General features: G+C 50.1%; 1 protein-coding gene across 6 annotated transcripts; it reads left to right on the top strand.

Annotated features, from left to right (window-relative positions):
• The first annotated feature begins 351 nt into the window (after positions 1-351).
• Positions 352-16,345, top strand: LOC143374280 (uncharacterized). Of its 6 annotated transcripts, XM_076822282.1 has the most exons (8): positions 352-1,161; positions 5,752-5,895; positions 6,425-6,586; positions 6,856-7,032; positions 8,878-9,138; positions 12,141-12,397; positions 12,465-12,564; positions 13,193-13,325. In XM_076822282.1, exons 1-7 carry the CDS (start codon positions 921-923, stop codon positions 12,546-12,548), a joined length of 1,326 nt encoding a protein of 441 aa, XP_076678397.1. In that variant the 5' UTR covers positions 352-920; the 3' UTR covers positions 12,549-12,564; positions 13,193-13,325. The 6 variants fall into 6 exon arrangements, with proteins under 6 accessions (XP_076678397.1, XP_076678396.1, XP_076678394.1 ...); XM_076822281.1 differs by having other exon boundaries at positions 353-1,161; positions 12,465-13,329; XM_076822279.1 differs by lacking the exon at positions 12,465-12,564 and having other exon boundaries at positions 480-1,161; positions 13,190-16,345.
• The last annotated feature ends 213 nt before the right edge of the window (positions 16,346-16,558 follow it).

The following is a 16,558-nucleotide window of genomic DNA, read 5'->3' as shown; positions in this document are numbered from 1 at the left end:
CGATCTTCCAATCATTGCAACTCGTACATCAAACCTCGAGCGCCATACACCAGTGCGTTTCTTCCTAGAAGCTTTATACCCTACATTTACCCCCAAAGCACCCCTGCACACATCACACGTCAAGTCTCCGCCACGAAGGCAGGCCGAACCAATATCCTTCCGAACAAAGCCTCGCGACATCCTCGACGCACTCCCAAATGGCATCCAAACTCGATACTGCCATCGTGGAGCAGAAAACCGCCGATGGACACTCAACGCGCGCCGATGCGCTGCCTGGAAATTGGCAGGCTGAGTAGCCGAGAACCACCCGCCCACGGCCGACCGAATTGGCGGATCGGGGCCGGTGTCAAGGTGGCCGGCTGAAAAGGTAACAAACCGAGCGCGATTCGGTGTCGGCGATAGAGGAACAGCCGTGATCTCGATCGACGCGGCCGCGGGAGCAGCCGCGGCGCCACAGGCAGGATGGCGGGAAGAAGGGGTTGAACGGAAAGGGGAGGTTCGGCATCGCGCAGCTGCAGGCCCACGGTGGTCGACCGGCTGACGGAAGGAAGGCGTCAGTGAACGGGTGGCACGGATCCGGGAACATCGTCTCTCCGGCAGTCGAACGGTGGCCGTTGCTGCGCTGCGCTTTCACCGCCGCTCTTGTCGCGTCCGCTGTGCTGGCCGTGGTGACGCGGGTGCTGGCAATCCCGGGGAACGGTGGATAGTGAGGAAGAGTAGCGGAGAGCGACGCGGGGGGACAACGTCGTGGGGGCCAGAGTGCGACAGGGTGCTATACGCGCGATATAAGGCGCTCGTCAGAGCCGTCGAGGGCGAGAGGGCGTGCTGGGGGGCGGGAGGGGGTGAGGGCAGGCGACGGGGAAGGATGTCGATGCGCCGCCGGTGGTCGGTTTCGGGGGTTGACTCGCGCCGCGGGGGCGATGAGCGCACTTCCCTCCGCCCTGAGACTGACCTGCTGCCGTTCCTGGCTCCTGCTCATCTGCCTCGTCTTCCTGGTGTCCAGCTGCAGCTGCCGCGCGCGGCAGGATCCACCGGCACGTCGACTGCTAGCAGGTGATGACTTGCGCGGCGCCAGCTACAACGGGGAGAAACAGGGCGAAGAAGAGGACGCTGATGTCTACGACGACGACCAGGACTACCTCGAGGAGAACATCACTGTGGGTGAGTGGCGGCGGACCTGTGCCTGGCACCATTCATGGATTCCGCTGCTGACCTGAATCGGGCGCAGGGGGTGACGTGCGGTACGGGCGAGGATGCCGAGGATGGCGTCGATGGTGGTAACGATCTTGGGACGAGAACCGTAGGGAGGATCGTTTAGGAATATGCAGCGAGCTGGACGTAGCTGCATAGGGTGGAGATGCTGGGGAAAGTTTTCGCGGAGCTAGCGATGGGGTTGGCGGTGCAAGTAGGCTCAGGCATCGCTTGATGGTAACGATTTTGGGAGGGTTCTTGCGTGGAGCATTGCGCGGAGTATAGAATGGTGTCAGTAGGATGGTGTAGGGTAGATGTTGGTCGAAAGGTTTGTGTAATGTTTCCATGGGGTTGGAAGTAGAACGAGGCGTTTCAAGCATCGGAGGAGGAGGATGCTACGCTGCCGCGTTGTAGGTGATGGTGGTAACGATTTTGGGAGGGCTCTTATGTGGGGTAGGTTAGATCGCGCACAGGTTCCAACATGATGGTAGAGGCTATGTGTTGGAGGAAGTCGTCGTTGTAGTACTGATGAAGTTGAAAACAGGAGGAATATGATACCTTGTAGCTGTACCATTCTGAGCGAGGATGGCAATGGTAACGATTTTGAAATGAGTTTTACATGGGGTGTTGTTTAGAATGAGTATTGATCTCGCGGCGACGGTGTATGCTGGATGTTGAAGAGAGAATTTGTTGAATATAAATGGGGTTAAAAGTGGAACAGGGAGATTGAAAAATTGTTTTTACATGTATCTGCCAGGGAACCTGTGAGTTTAAAATAGAATCGAATACAGTGGACTCAAAGCTAAATCCTTCGAGTGGAATATGAACTCCGGAACTCTTTGAATCAAAGTAAAGGGACAAAATCTCTATAATTAATTCCCAATTCACGAGTCGATCACCTCGAAAGCACTATACTAAATGGACTAAACAATTAGCTGCCAGTTGTTTAAGAGCTCCGGTATGTACATAGAATTAAACTTCGATCAAGAAAACGCTCGGAAATTGCAAGCACCCTCCTTCTGCTATCGCGTTTAAGCTCGTCCTCGATTTCCAGGCGTCCGTACCACCAGTTTATTTAGCAATCGATACACGCCCTTTTGTAGGAGGAACGTTATCTTATTTTCTCGCGAAACAAGGACGATCGAACATGTGTGCCTCGAGATTCTTGCCTCGCCTTCCTCGCGCTTGCTCGATACAGACGTGCAAACACTCTGGCCCCGGAGCCACTTCTCGCAGAGTAAACACTCGCGTTGTCATCATCATCGTCATTCAATCCAGACGTTTGCTCACTCAACGAGCCATTTGCATATCTTAGCGCCATATGTCCCAACTTCCATCGATTCAACCAGCTAATTTGAGTCCGGAGAAGCAGCAGCGGTAAGAGACCATAGTGAACCATAATCTCAGCTTCAATCATAAATTCAATGAAAGATTCAAACGAAATCACCCGCTAGCAGGGATCATCTCCGAGAACTCTTCATCAATTTCCAATTACCCTAGCCTCTCGTAAACACGATTACGCGAGTAACGAGCCTTCGTTTAAACTTCGACCTCCCTCTCACAAAAGTGAGCTCACAGGATGGTGAAAGATCAGCAGCGAGCAGAGATCGCCCGCAACTCGGCGCCCAGTGAATTTTCATTTTCCCTGGCATCTCGGAAACGCGATTACGGGAATTCAGGCGAAAAGTGGGTCTGACGGCTAGGAAAACAAATATTACGCGTCCCGGAAACGGCGACTGCGCGCGCGCCGGCGTGCACGGACGAGAAGCTCGTCCTTCTTGGATTTTCGCGCCAACCACGCTGCCGGTATTGATTTTAATGGATGCTGCAAGCTGTCGGCTTGTGTGCGAGCTCGCACACCGCCTGCAGCCGCTGTGCGATTCTAAGGAATCTCGCCATCCCCTGTCCACCGCGACACGAACGGGGACGAGGGAAAAAGGTTAACGAAGAGGTAATCGCGCGTCATTCATCCCTGTCTTTCGTGTCGGTCGCCATTCACCTCGGGCCCAGACACACGGCAGCGCGATAGCCGCTGTGGATCAACGCCGAACCGGGCCGCCACACGAATGTTACACCATGAAGTTCGCGAACGAGGTCGAAAGCGTAATCGCCGCTGCCCCCGTGCGCTCAATTATTTATGCGACGCGGCAACACCACCCCCGATTCATCTGCAGTTCGAGCAATCGATCGACCAGGCGAGCTTCAATTCCGATTCGATGCTAGAAACCCTAATTCCTCGCAGGATCTTGTGTCCTGCGTGCAGGGCGTAGTTCGGGGATGCAGCCGAGATAGGGGTGGGTTTCTCGCGTGAAAATGGGGTGGAGATATGGAACGAGGCTTCTGCATGGGGCAGTCTTGTTTCTGGGGCAGTTGGGTTTCCAGATTTGTCGAGTATTTATAGGATTCAGTAATTTGTTTGTTAGTCGTTGTTTGGGTTTGTTTTAGTAGGTGGTGCGGTTCAAATAATTCTGCAGTTGAAAATTATATTTGTGTAGGGAAAGTTATATTTAATCTCTTTAAACGGGGTTTTAATAAAAGGTAGGACTGTGGAGAATCTTTTTCTAATTAAAAGAAAAGAGGGTGCAAGGGTTCGATTGATTAAAAGCTGAAAATGTATTAGAATTCGTAAAATAGAAAATAGTAAATGATTTAGAAAGATGTAACAGTCTGTTACTGAAACAGTACCAGCGCTAATTTTTAGAAGCTATGACGCGCAAGTAGAAGTAACGAGTAATGGTCAGACGCTCCGTCCAAATCGTGCTGCATCAAATAAACCCGATTTTCTGTCAAATAAAACCTTGCGTCAAAAAATCTTATTATACATTTTCGATGTATTTCCACGCGAAGAATCGCCCCATTTCGATTGCACCTCGAATTATCGTTTAATTATAAACGAGAAAGCCATCCAAGTCGTGATCGTTTACCTAACGACTCCCCAAGCTCCTTTCCTCAAAATACAAAAAAAGAAGTATTATTCCACATTTTCCTCTCGCGTTTACACAAAGCGCCACCCCTGCGTTCGATGATACCGCGAAGCGCATCCCACATTGTATAATTGAAGAAGCCCAATTAGGCACAACTGTAGGATGTCGCGTATACGCTTCTGAACGCTTGCCAACGAAGTTAATCGCCTCTCCTTGACGCTACGAAACATTTAATAACGATATAATACTCTAATTAAAGAGAAATCAATACGCTAATCGCCTGGCAAGCTGCCCAAGCCTGGTAGGCCAGACCAAATCGCGCAATTAGCAGGAGAAAACTCAGCGCGTTAATTTACTAAACAAGCGGGCAGCTCGGTCGCGAGCAATTAAAGTCCTATTCCGTACGAGGCACAGCGGACCGTTTGTCCAGGCCGACGAAATTGGTAAGAGAAGACGGTGGTAGTTGGCTGGCGAAAAGGCACGCGACGTCAAACATCTTTTGATGCAAAAGTGCACCCTCCCCTCCCGCTTTTGGATAGGGTAACAATGCTTCTTTGCTTCATTAATCGTGCAGAATGTGCGCGCATTCATAGCTCGACAAACAGACGCCCGCGACAAAAGGCTGCAGCCCTGGCATCGTCAAAAGGAGAAACGGGTATCGAAGCTCGATGGTTCAAAGAGACTGAAATCTTTGCCGATGAATAAAGTGGTGTTACAGCCTAGTTCGTGATTATTATTTCGTCTGCAGAGCGATAATTTTTTGCTTCTACGCTTTGGTCGGAGGATTCTGCTTGTCAACAAAATTATTATCTTCGTGGGCTACAGTATTATCAGAACATTGCTGCATTAGAAATCAGAATTTTAGAACAGTGTCTAATATTATATTAATGGCAGCTAGAAAGAAAATTCATCTGAAAATTGATCTTCTCTTGAATTAGAGGGTGCGAGAAAGGGGAATTGAGAGTGCGAGAAAGGGGTGAAAGCCGTATCCCTAAGGGAAGCGACTGGGACTTGCGAGGAACTATGTCGAAACACACATTAACCTGTTAGATGGAGGAAAGTTGACTCGTCATCTGAAAATACCTTCCCGTGGGGCAACACGAGGGAACTCATCGCGAAAGTTTCCTAATTACATTCGCACGAGAGACGTGACGTACGTAGCAATTACTATGGCGCAAAGCGAGTTAACTGGCGTTCGATCACTTTTAAACGCGCCAGCAAAATTTCTAGCCAAAAATCATCCCCGCCCAACTAAACAGCTTAACCCTTGCGGACCTCTATCCTTGTATTTAATCCGCGCATCTCCAGCAGTCGGAGTTCCTCCCTCTTCGAGGTAAACACTTAGCAAAGTAGCTTAACGACTGCTGCTCGTCAACTAGCTCGATAAAGCGGGATGTAGATTTAAAGAAGCATGTAACCTACTCGGATAGCACGTGAAGTTCTATCAGGCACACGGGGTTCTGCTAAAAGATTCATGTGCCCGGCAATGGGAGCCCGCGATACAAAGGAGCTAGCGATTGCTCCTCATACGGCACGTTATACCGGCGCTATTTGTGGAGAACACGGTGTATATTTCATCTATTATCGAGAGACGCCGTGCATAATCCAGAAGGCTATCGATTTATCCTGTTTACAGCGAAGGGACAGTACCTGGGCTCGCCGTGCGATGTCTCGTGCAATCCGGAACTGCTGCACGTGTTTTGCGACACGGTCACCGGTCACTGCGAGTGCGAGAAATTCTATCCAGTTCGCCTTGGGCCTAGCAAAGGATGTGCCAAACGTACGTAGAACATTTTGCGCGAGCGGCTACGCGCTCGTTCGCAACTAGGTCGTTCCGATATGAAAAACTCCATGGTAACGCGGACACGAGCGAAACGAGAGGGGGGAAAATAAATGTCAAGGGAGGCCCTGTCGCCTATGAATAATCGACATGCCGTGAAAGGATGTTTTGTGCCACACTCGTCCCTCGAGTCGATTCGCAAACGCATTTCTAACTTCGTTTATCGAAACGCTTGTCGCTGCGTTTCATTCGGTAGCCGCGACACTCAAATTTCCAAGTTGCATCGCTCCAGTTGCGTCGCTGAGAATAGAACGCGGCGCTTGCATTCTATTCGAATATCTGTGGGGAAAGAATTCGGTTATTAGCTACTGATTGATCGCACAAGTTGCTCGCAGCAGGCATCTCGGTGACGAAGACACGCGTACACAGAGAAACAGAGCCCAAAGTGCCACGTTACCAATCGAGGGTTGAAAGGCTCGCTACCCTTTAGCGGAGCCCCGGGGAATTAAACGACTGTACGGTTTTCCAGCCAAACGACTCGGGGAGCAATGCTTCTATCGGGCGACTTGCACTTTTACGGATCAACACTCGACCTGCACCCAGGTACAGCACCACGCTGTGTGCGACTGCGAGGATGGTTATCACAGGGTCGCACTGTCTAGGCCTAGCAAGAAGGTGTTCTGCGCCGAAGGTACACCGTGCCAACTAATTATCAGACTAATCGACACAGTGCCTAAACTCTATCATCCTTCGCGCGTTCAGGGTATAATACCCAGTGTCTGACTTGTGACAGACGTTACCACTTGCCCTTGTATTTCTCTGATCATTCCCTGCACCAATCTCGCGATACCTGCACCATCGCGGGGTACACTGTTACTAACGAACCAGGGCACTAGTGTACATTCGTCCCCTTGGAGAAATGGTCACGGGTTGAAGCGTCGTGTCGCAATCTGTTGGCAGACCTGGTGCTGATAACCACGGATATACCGACCCTGCTCTGCATAGCGTCGGGGATAGCGATATTCACGGGGATGATATGCTTCGTGCTCAAGTTGTTCAGCCGTGCGAGGTACTCAAGGCCGCGGCACTATGCCAACGCGAATCACCCGCCGCCGATGCTGTTCTCCAGCGACACCGGTGAGTATCCCCGAGCAACAGATCGACCGTCGCCCGAGAGAACCTCCCCCGATCGATTCGACGGAGGTGAACGGAACGATCGAGCGCGCGCCACGATCCCCCCGTCGTTCGTCGACCTTGCCGTTTACTGTAACCACTCGACCAGCCACGGCGAAACTGTACTGCACCCCATTGCGACGGCTTTCGGCTGCAAAATCAATAAGTCTAAGTATCGATGAAGGACCCCGTCCCCTCCGAAGACGTCTATTTTCGGCCTCTGGCCTACTTCGCTCGGGAGAGACTGAGGGGGAACCGGGAGTAGAAGTCTAACGATCGCTTAGGCCAGTCCGAAGCTGATTCCAGCAATCGTAGCATAATCGATAGAGGAGACCCAGCGAGGGGTTCTAACTTCATATCCACGGATGAAAGAGTAAAACGTTACCGTCTCACGATCTCGTTCCATTCGTTTCGAGACCGTCGAATGCGCAACGACTGCTCCTACTTGCGGATATTATACTTTTGCTCGGCAGGCTTTACCGTGTCCGGGTCTCGATTTAAACGGAAATTTTGAATACAGAACGGCACACGGCTGAAATATTAAGTAGAATCGATCCCCCAAGAAATGTCCCACATATTTCCGAACATGGTCTAACAGGCTCGCTAGCGCACGCCACGTATTTCTAACGTCCTGATTCCTCGTGACAGACCAGCGTCACGTGACATCGATAATTATTCGTTTGACGGCTGCGAAGCGCACGAAGCCTGCATCGAAGTACTAATACCAAGCCCGGGGGGCATTCGACACACCAACTCGACCTCATTATTACATTCCTTGCATGCCCAATTACAAAACGAACACTACACCGAATAACACTACTCCAACTGTACCGTGATCTACGGTGGTCGTCAGAGCTCTGCATCCGACAGACTTCACAGTGTACCGACGAACCGTTCTTCCCAAGAATTCCCCCCGATTAAGGGGTTATGCCTAGTCAGGAGGCCGAAAAGAGGCGAATGTTTGTGAATTTTTTTTGAAAAAGCGGAAGTATATATTTTTACAGAACTTGCTGCACTTAAAAGAGCAACATTTAAAGAGCATTTGGTAATTTTTTTGTACAAAATATATTTACGTTTATAATAAAAATACAACGACATCCAAGAAGCCTTTTTAAAACGGGGAGCCAGATGTCTCAAAAACTACTGCACCAATCTTTCTGAAATTTTGTGGGCTTATTTTTTATATAAAAATCTACTGAATGGCGGAAGGATTTTTTTTTTCAATGTATAGTTTCGATTATATCAACGAAAAATAGCTTCATGGTTATCACTAATGGCTGTTTTCCGTTGATAAAATCGAAACCGTACTAGTGGAAAAAAATCCCTCCGTCATTCAGTAAATTTTTATACAATAAATAAGCCCACAAAATTTCCGAAAGATGGGTGCAGTAGTTTTCGAGATATCTGGCTGACCGTTTTTAAAAAGGCTTCTTGGATGTCGTTGTATTTTTATTATAAACGTAAGTATTTTTCAACAAAAAAAAATTACCAAATGTTCTTTAAATGTTGCTCTTTGGAGTGTAAAAAGTTCTGTAAAAATATATGCTTCCGCTTTTTCAAAAAAAATTCACAAACATTCGCCTCTTTTCGGCCTCCTGGTATAACCCCTTAAGCAGCGAGCTCGGCCACTCGAGTCGCGTTAATCGGTACACTCGGAAGCCCATCGGTCGCAGGGCTCTGCGGTGGACGGTGTCCGATGCGCAGGGCGATAGGGAATGCGTTAGTGTCAACGAAAAGCGGAAGCGAATTCTCGACGAACACGCTGACGAAAGGATCGAGAAGGGATGAGTAATCGAAGGAATCCAACAGGTATCCCGCTGACGCTCCACGGTGGAAGACCGTCCTCGCGCTCCAGCCAACGGAGCAGCACAGGAGGACCATTGACCTACGCGTTCACCAGGAGGCCGAGCAGCGGTGGTAGCCGCGGTCCCCTGGTACCAGCGTCGAGAGCAGGTGCGGCACGTGCCGCCGCCATCTTGCTTATATCGTGTCACCTGCAGGCGACCAAAGGCGGGAACAAGCATCGACGTACCCTTAGCGACGTTGCTGAGGGATCGTCCGACGGCCTCGGTAGACGATCAACGATCTCTTTCTAGCTCTTTCGTTGTGTCTGTCTTCTGTCTCTATCTACTTCTCTCTCTCTCTCTGTCTCTCTCTCTCTTTCTTTCTCTATCTCTCTCTCTCTCTCTATCTCTCTCTCTACTCTACTCTTTCTATGCCCGCATCTTTCACACTCTTGTACGCCACCTCTGCCCGTCACTCTCCCAGTTCGAGTGACTCTTCTTCTCGTTCGAGTGAATTTGCTATTTGCCCGTGTCTCTCCCCCCTCTGTCTTCTTCCGTCGTTCGCTAAAGGGGGGTGGCCTGGCGAGGTTCGACGCAACGGGGAGGCGAGATTCCCGAGTTGGAAGAGTCGAAGATTTCCTTTCTCGATTTTCTTTCTGTTTTTGTAAGGTAACCCGCTCGTTTGGTAGTTCGTTAGAGAATTGTTTGGGGATTCTGGAGTCCCGTTTCCGAGTTGCGTCGAGGCATAAGGGGCACACTTGCCGTCCACCATCCATTCACCCTCCGAAGGTAATCTGCCCTCCCTCCGCTCGTTCCCGTCACGCTCGTTTCACGCCCCGTCCGACCGCGAGCCGCCTCTTCAGCGGTGAACGCCGACGAGGAGGAAGAAGAGGATGGTGGCGCTTCAAGTCGTACCATGCCGTTGTCGCTGTTGTGTCGTAGTTGTTGTTTATTGATATTTAGCGTCCCCCGTAACCGCCTTCCCCGCTGCGTTTCCCGGTTTTCTCTGGTCCACCCCGACCGTACTCTGACACCCCGCCGCGGCCGCGGTCCCTCGACCCGGAGGGACCGATTTCTTACGGGAGAGGGCTGAAGAAAGAAGGGAAACGCGAGCCACCCTTCGATCTCGTTCACGTTCCCTGTACACGAACGGCCATTCTTTTCTCTGTTGTATGGCCGAGTGTCGGGACTTGGGACGGTTGTACTTTCGTTCTTTCTCACGCAACGATGCGTTTCCGCCGACCACCGGCCGTGACGGCGCTACCGAAACATCCGCCACGTTAGCTGGGGAAACAGAATGTCTGTATCACTCTCGACCTCGTCACACATTCACCTCCAACCCTCCCCCGCCCGGATTGATTAAAACCACCGGTACACGTACGTGTTGTGGCATTCGTGAGATTGTGTACACAAAAAAAAAAGCTGCATTCACGTGAATACAAAATACGATGTTCTTTGTTGAAAAAAAAAAAGAAACAACCAATAATCAAAGCGCTGCACGAGTGTGTTACGAGATAGCAAGATGGCAGCGGCCGATTTCGTTGCTCGTTAACGAACGAACGTTCTCTGGTAAGACGTAGAGGAGACACGAAATCTTTACGCACTAGCTAGCTCGCTGCACACGCACGCATTTAATTGTGTTCGTCGGATCGCATGCGATGCCCGGCTTTACAGAGAGTTTACTTGAACCTTTTTAATAAACACGACCACCACCCCCCTCCACGGAGAACCGCGGTTCCAGTATCTGTACTTGAGGCTCGCTACCGCTGCTGTACCGTTCCCTGCATCTTAAACTGTTGCTTTGATTTAGCGAGACTCGAGCAGAGAAACGTAACCGAAAGCTGCCTGCTCCACTAGCCGGGAACTGCCTTCGTCCAGTTCTGCTTCGGTTTTCTGCGTACGATAAACTTGCAAGACTCGATGCTTCCGCGACAGCGTCGGTTCGCGCTTATAATGTCCGTTGCCGATGCTCACGGAAACGAGTGACGAGGGAGATGGAGCATCAACCGCGGGAGAAAGAGCTCGCGAGCCCAAAGAGGTGCAAGGATCTTTATTTTGTTAGATATGCTTGCTATGGATCGAAGAAGCGAAGCCATGCCTTTCGAGCGAGCCGCTTTGTTCTCTGGCTGCAGTGAGTCAATGGATTATTGGCATGGATAGAAGCTTGACAAAGAAATTTCGGATAAAAGGCGAACGAAAATGCGGAGCGCGGCGTGAGAGATGAATGAAGATCCTGGCAGCAGAGCCGCTTGGATAGTATTCTAAAGAAACTACCCCAATTAGAACGAGACGAGAGGCACGTTCGGAGGCACTTTTACTCGCTGAATGGGAACGTGAGCGGTGTTGGAAAAAGGGGGCGACTAAAGTCCGCCGAAAAAAGACAGGTGCCAATAATTCTGTGACTCGCTGTATACAGACCAGTACACAGATATACTATAAATCCGCCTCTGGCTGCATTTCCTGTCGCCTTTAGTATGCGCCGTTAATCAATAAGGACTCGTAACGAGGTCTCTGAATTAGAAACACTTAAACAGCCCGCCAAGCATCTGCTCTCTGCATATATAACGCGCGACTTCAATGGCCCTTGACTGTGTAATTCTGAGAACGTTGATGCGACACGGAGAATACATGTTCCGGTGCAAAGCTGCCGCAGCCCGTTAGACGCTTGAAAGCAATCATTCCCTTTTACGAAAAGTGCATTATTGATTAGCGAGAGAGCACGCGTCGCAAGCCGTCTGTATAACGCATCCGCTTCAGCCGATGGGAACGCTTTTCGTTCGCGCAGAGGTTCGCTTTCAGTGACAATGTCCACACGATGACAACTCGCACAGTCGAACACCGAACACACGAAGATATCCCCCATCTCTCTACGAGTACTAACGCAACACCCCGATTGCCCTTGGACCTCGCGACACCAGCTGCGATACTTCTCTGTACCCCCTTCGCGCCTCCCGACAGCTCTGAACCGATCCTTCGCCCCCGGCTTTCGGAACCGGCCCCTAATCGAACCGCCGCCTGTAGACGGGCGGCCCCGAGGCGCGACCATCGAGCTTGCATTATCCGTCGGCAGAGAATTAGGCGAGCGAGCGAAGGATTCCGTCGCGCGGATAGAAAGACTCCGCGAGATGCGAGTGTCACGCTGGTATTAGCCGAGCAGACGCAATTAGATCTTTTTTCGTAATTCTTATCGACTTATCCGCCTGGCGACTTAGAGTAGCGACGGAGAGCAGGAGGTGCACGTTCGCCGAGCTCCGTGGAACTGAACTTTAACCCTTGTCTTCCCGATAGGTTCTCGCCGCCCTAGCTTAACCTCGGTTCACAGCTCGACGTCCTCGGCGCGTAGCTACAGCGCGCGACGCCTCGAGAAGGAGAGGAACGAGAAGGAGCAGCGGCAGGCACTGCAGGAGCTCAGGCTGGCCAAGCAGCGGGAGCAACATCAGCAGCAGCAGCAGCAGGTAGCGCCGACGCCCAGCCCCAGGACTCCGCACTCCACGGACGAGCTGCTGCCCTCCGTGGAGGAAGGAAAGGAGGTGTTTTATAACGAGGTACCTTGCCAGAACTGAATCTGTTTGCTTACGAACGAGCCCGCTCTCACTGGCCGAACGATTGCAGATTTTACGAGCTAGCATCTCTGAAACTGTTCGGTTTCGAGGGGGATGTGGTGCGATTATGTTCATATTTTTTAGTAGAATCTGACGAAAAAGATGAGCAGGTAAGAGATCTCCTTTTCGATATTACGATCCTCCACTGGATATTCTATTCCTCGCCACGTGAGACGGGCAAGTAGAGGCGGCCCGTATGTGGCCAGACGTGAGCGTATCAGGCGCTCCGAGCAAATCAAGGTAGGCTCTCACAACGCCGCACCTCGCCTCGGCGCAACTTCTTTTCGCACTGCAATCTAGGCTCGCGTCGCCTCGGTTTTTCCGTACCTGAAGTTATCCGGGCTTGCCTCGGTTCATGCGTTTGGTCAGCGGCTCAGAGAACCTCTTGCTTCCGCTTTTAGCGGTCACCGAAAGCGGTACCATTGCATCCACTCACACTACGCCTCGCCTCTCCCTCAAATATTCCTCGCGCCGAGGCGAGGCACAGTGTGAGTCAAATTGCCAAAATTCATAAGAAAACAATAGGAAGAATAAAATGAGCCGAGGCGAGGCGTAGTGAGAGCCTACCTTAACGAACGTTTGCTTCTGATGAGAGCTGTTATCCACGTTTATGCACGTGTAACACTTGCAAAATAATGCATTCCTATCGCGATACGAAAAAGTCTTTAGCTCGCAGAGTCGGCTCGAATCCGACCTGTGCTTCATCAGTGCTGATTCTAATGTCCCGTATGTCAGCAGGTGCCGACCACATCGGACGCAATAGAGGAGACGTCGGCGAAGACCACCATAACCACGACCAACGTGAACGGGGGCAGATTCGGCGAAATCGCCCCCGTGGTCACCGCCTCGACAACGTCCATCTTCGAAACGAACATCGCTCCACGCGCCACCGGTGACATTTTTCAAGTGTAGTTAAGAACAATGACCGACGAACTGGACGGAACACGCCCCCGCGGGACTCGCGCCACCGGCGAACGGTTGCAGCCGCCCCGTTACGTTATCGCCGAGGGGAGCGCGTCCCGACGCGTTAAGCGCGATTCTAAACGGACCGATGGTCCCCACTTCGACGCGGATGAGAATCACGCGCCTAGAAACCAGCTGCTGGAACACGGAGAGCATCGGGGCACGGAGATCCGCGCGTGATGCTCTATTAAAAAAAAAAAAAGATGTGGGTACGAAGGGTGCAATGATGGCGGAGGGATCGTTAAAGTTGACGTTTTGCTTGAGCCACGCGCGAAGGCCTAGAATTATTTATTCTAAAAGATATATTTTTAAATATCTAGGTGCAGGCAGTTACGCAGCCAGCTTCGAAAGAGAGTAGAGGTGGGATTGATAATGGGAGCGTGCGTTCGGCTGTAAAATACGTGAAATTCAGGAGCATGCCCGGCACCTGGGCGCAGGCGCGGGTAGGCGAGGGTGCGCCTGAATCTGGGTGGCACGTGTCGTTATTTAAGGGTTGAGCAAGATTTCACGGGGATTCTTGGTCGGAATCGAGGGTCTCCTCGTCTGGGTAGGTAGGAAATGTTGAAGCTCCACTATTGGGTACTTAAAAGCCTGATATGATTTTTAAAATGCGCAGTGTTCTTAAGGTGTCGAGGTTAAAGACTCGCCGCCTGATATTGTACTCAAAAGCTGTCGTGTTTATTTATATTCCCTGGCAAGAAAGTAGATTTCAATCACGACTCGGCTCGCGCACACCTCACAGACGAGGATAGATCCGCGATGTTGGGAACGGACATTCAAAATCATTTTTTACGGCTTAAGGTTTTTAAGCACTTACGGATCATTGGCACGGGGGTAGTGTTTTTTTATGAAAATTCAGAAGCGTCGAGAGTAAGCGACCGATCGAACAGCACAGTAAGAATCGAGCTCCATTACGATTTACTTACATATCAGCGGGGTATCAATTTTTTCCTTCTTTTTTTCTATAACGATTATCGTTTGCGCAGACGGACGGAGATTTCCTTTCGCGCCAATGGATTCTGTGGATAATTCAACTTCGTAGTGGTCGTTACGTTAGCTATCAATCTCCTCCGACGCGGGTGCGGCACATTTTTGCGAACGAGATAGACGAACGCAGCGTTTTATAACGATCTGATTTTTTAATTCTTGTAACTTTCTACGACGATTTCTTCAACCCGTTTACAAACACCTATTTGCTAACTTCTAATCACATATCAGGGACAGATCGATACGATTGGAGCGCGAGCACAGAAGCGAACCGGATTGCAAGGGGGAATAAAAAAAAAGCGAGCGCGAAACATTTCGTGGGTACGTCTGATGAAATTATCTCTCGACGATCACACGATCCACGCGCATAGTGGCATTAAAACATAGAAACAAAAGCTGCAGAGTATTCGTAAGAATGCAGTTACATGTTCTGCGCCAAAGGTTTATCTAAACATCGCTGGGACGTACTTAAAACCAAACCCACCCCTCCCCAAAAAAAACAGAAAAAAACACCTATAATCAACACGTACGTATTCCGTCTTTACGCAAAGGATATATCGACGCGTTCAATCGTTTCGTTTGCTCGAACGGAGTTTGCTGCGATAGAAAAGCAATTGGCAGGGCATTCTCGAGTGGGTCGAGACTAAATATACCTCTAATGTTAGACGAATTATTTAAAAACCACACCGAGGGAATAGGGGGTATCGGACGGGGCGCGTCGCGACAGAACGTCGGCGCGTTGTCACCGCCGCGAGAAAAATAAAGCACGCAAGAAATGACGAAAGCTGCGCTCTATAACTACCACGAGCCCGTTGTATCGCTTTTTCGCGACAAGCTGCGCAAAGCACGAGCGGCCTTCCGCCTTTCCACCGTTTCTTTTCCTCTTATCGATTGGGCTCCGACGAATGTTTAAATGGAACCACGGCGGGTACCGATGAGATTAATTTCGCCGCGTTTCCCCTTGAACTCTGCGGTACGGAATAATTTATCGCGACTCGGATAATTAGGTTCACCGTCGAAATTACGAAATTAAATATTTCTCGCGTCATCGGGGCTGCCCACTGAAATTCAGGGGTTTTATGACTTCGGGCCGCAAAACGCCTGATGGCGAGGACACTCGGTTCTCGTGTCTGTCGCGTACCAAATTCTGATTATTAGGACGCAAAGATTTGGGTTTGTTTTTGTCGGTGTAAAAGAGTTGCTCGGCTGGCCAGTGTAAATTGTAGTGATAAAAATCGTTAAAAGTAAAAAAGATTATATATATTATATACATATGCGTGTGTATACGTAAGAAGCGATCACGCACGAGGGGCTGTGTTGCATTGAGGCGAGGGGGTAGGAGAGACGGAGGAAAAAAAAAAACCCTGTTTGGATCGAGAGCAAACAAACGTGTATCGACGTCTCGTGTTCGAATAATTACGCTGCCTTTCCCGATTAAATAAAAACAACATAAAAACGATAAAAAGAAAAGAGCAAAAAAGAAGTAGAGAGAAGAGTCTTAAGGAACATTCTTGCGACTACGCGATTCTACGTAATAATAAAAGTAAGCCATCCTCCCCCGCGAGCGGGGCGAGGATCTCTCATCTTAACCACTTAAACGACCCAACGGAACACACTAAACACGATTGCACACCCGATTTATCGAGACGATCGTGACCGAACGATCCTCTGATCGCTGTTACAGAGAATGGAGTATCACACAGAGTAATTAAACGTCACAGCCCGCCTAATAATTATCCGAACTACTCGACTCGACCCGCCGCCTTTGATTTCTAAACCAACAGAAATAAAATGATGAAAAAAAAAAAAACGAAAGGGGAAAACCAAAGAATGGTCGATGTTCAGCGTTATCGTTTTATCCCATTTTAAATGTTTACTGTATAATAAAATTGTAATATAGTCGTTGGGCAAATAAAGCTCGTTTTTCGATATATACACATATCACGGGCCGCTCTGCAAGACCACGTCCCCTTCAACCCTCCCGTGCGTGGAGCTTATCTCCGCATCCACCAAACGAAACCACCTTCGCCGCGGGTCGTCGAAATTTTACTAGGTTCCCTTAATTTTTCATGATCCTTGCGTATCGTCGCAATCTGAATCCTGCCCACGAGGCAGTTGGGAATGTGAACATTCCCGCAGTGTGCTCCGCGTCGC

Source organism: Andrena cerasifolii, chromosome 10 (genome assembly GCF_050908995.1).
Source record: "Andrena cerasifolii isolate SP2316 chromosome 10, iyAndCera1_principal, whole genome shotgun sequence".
Taxonomy (NCBI): Eukaryota; Metazoa; Arthropoda; class Insecta; order Hymenoptera; family Andrenidae; genus Andrena; species Andrena cerasifolii.
This window is presented reverse-complemented; position numbering and strand designations above follow the sequence as displayed.

Excerpts from the sequence above, each read along its gene's own strand:
- LOC143374280 (XM_076822279.1), top strand. The coding sequence starts at position 921 with ATGAGCGCACTTCCCTCCGCCCTGAGACTGACCTGCTGCCGTTCCTGG. Across the intron at positions 9,139-12,140 it reads GGGATCGTCCGACGGCCTCG|GTTCTCGCCGCCCTAGCTTA; the intron begins GTAGACGATCAA and ends TCTTCCCGATAG. Across the intron at positions 12,398-13,189 it reads AGGAGGTGTTTTATAACGAG|CAGGTGCCGACCACATCGGA; the intron begins GTACCTTGCCAG and ends CCCGTATGTCAG.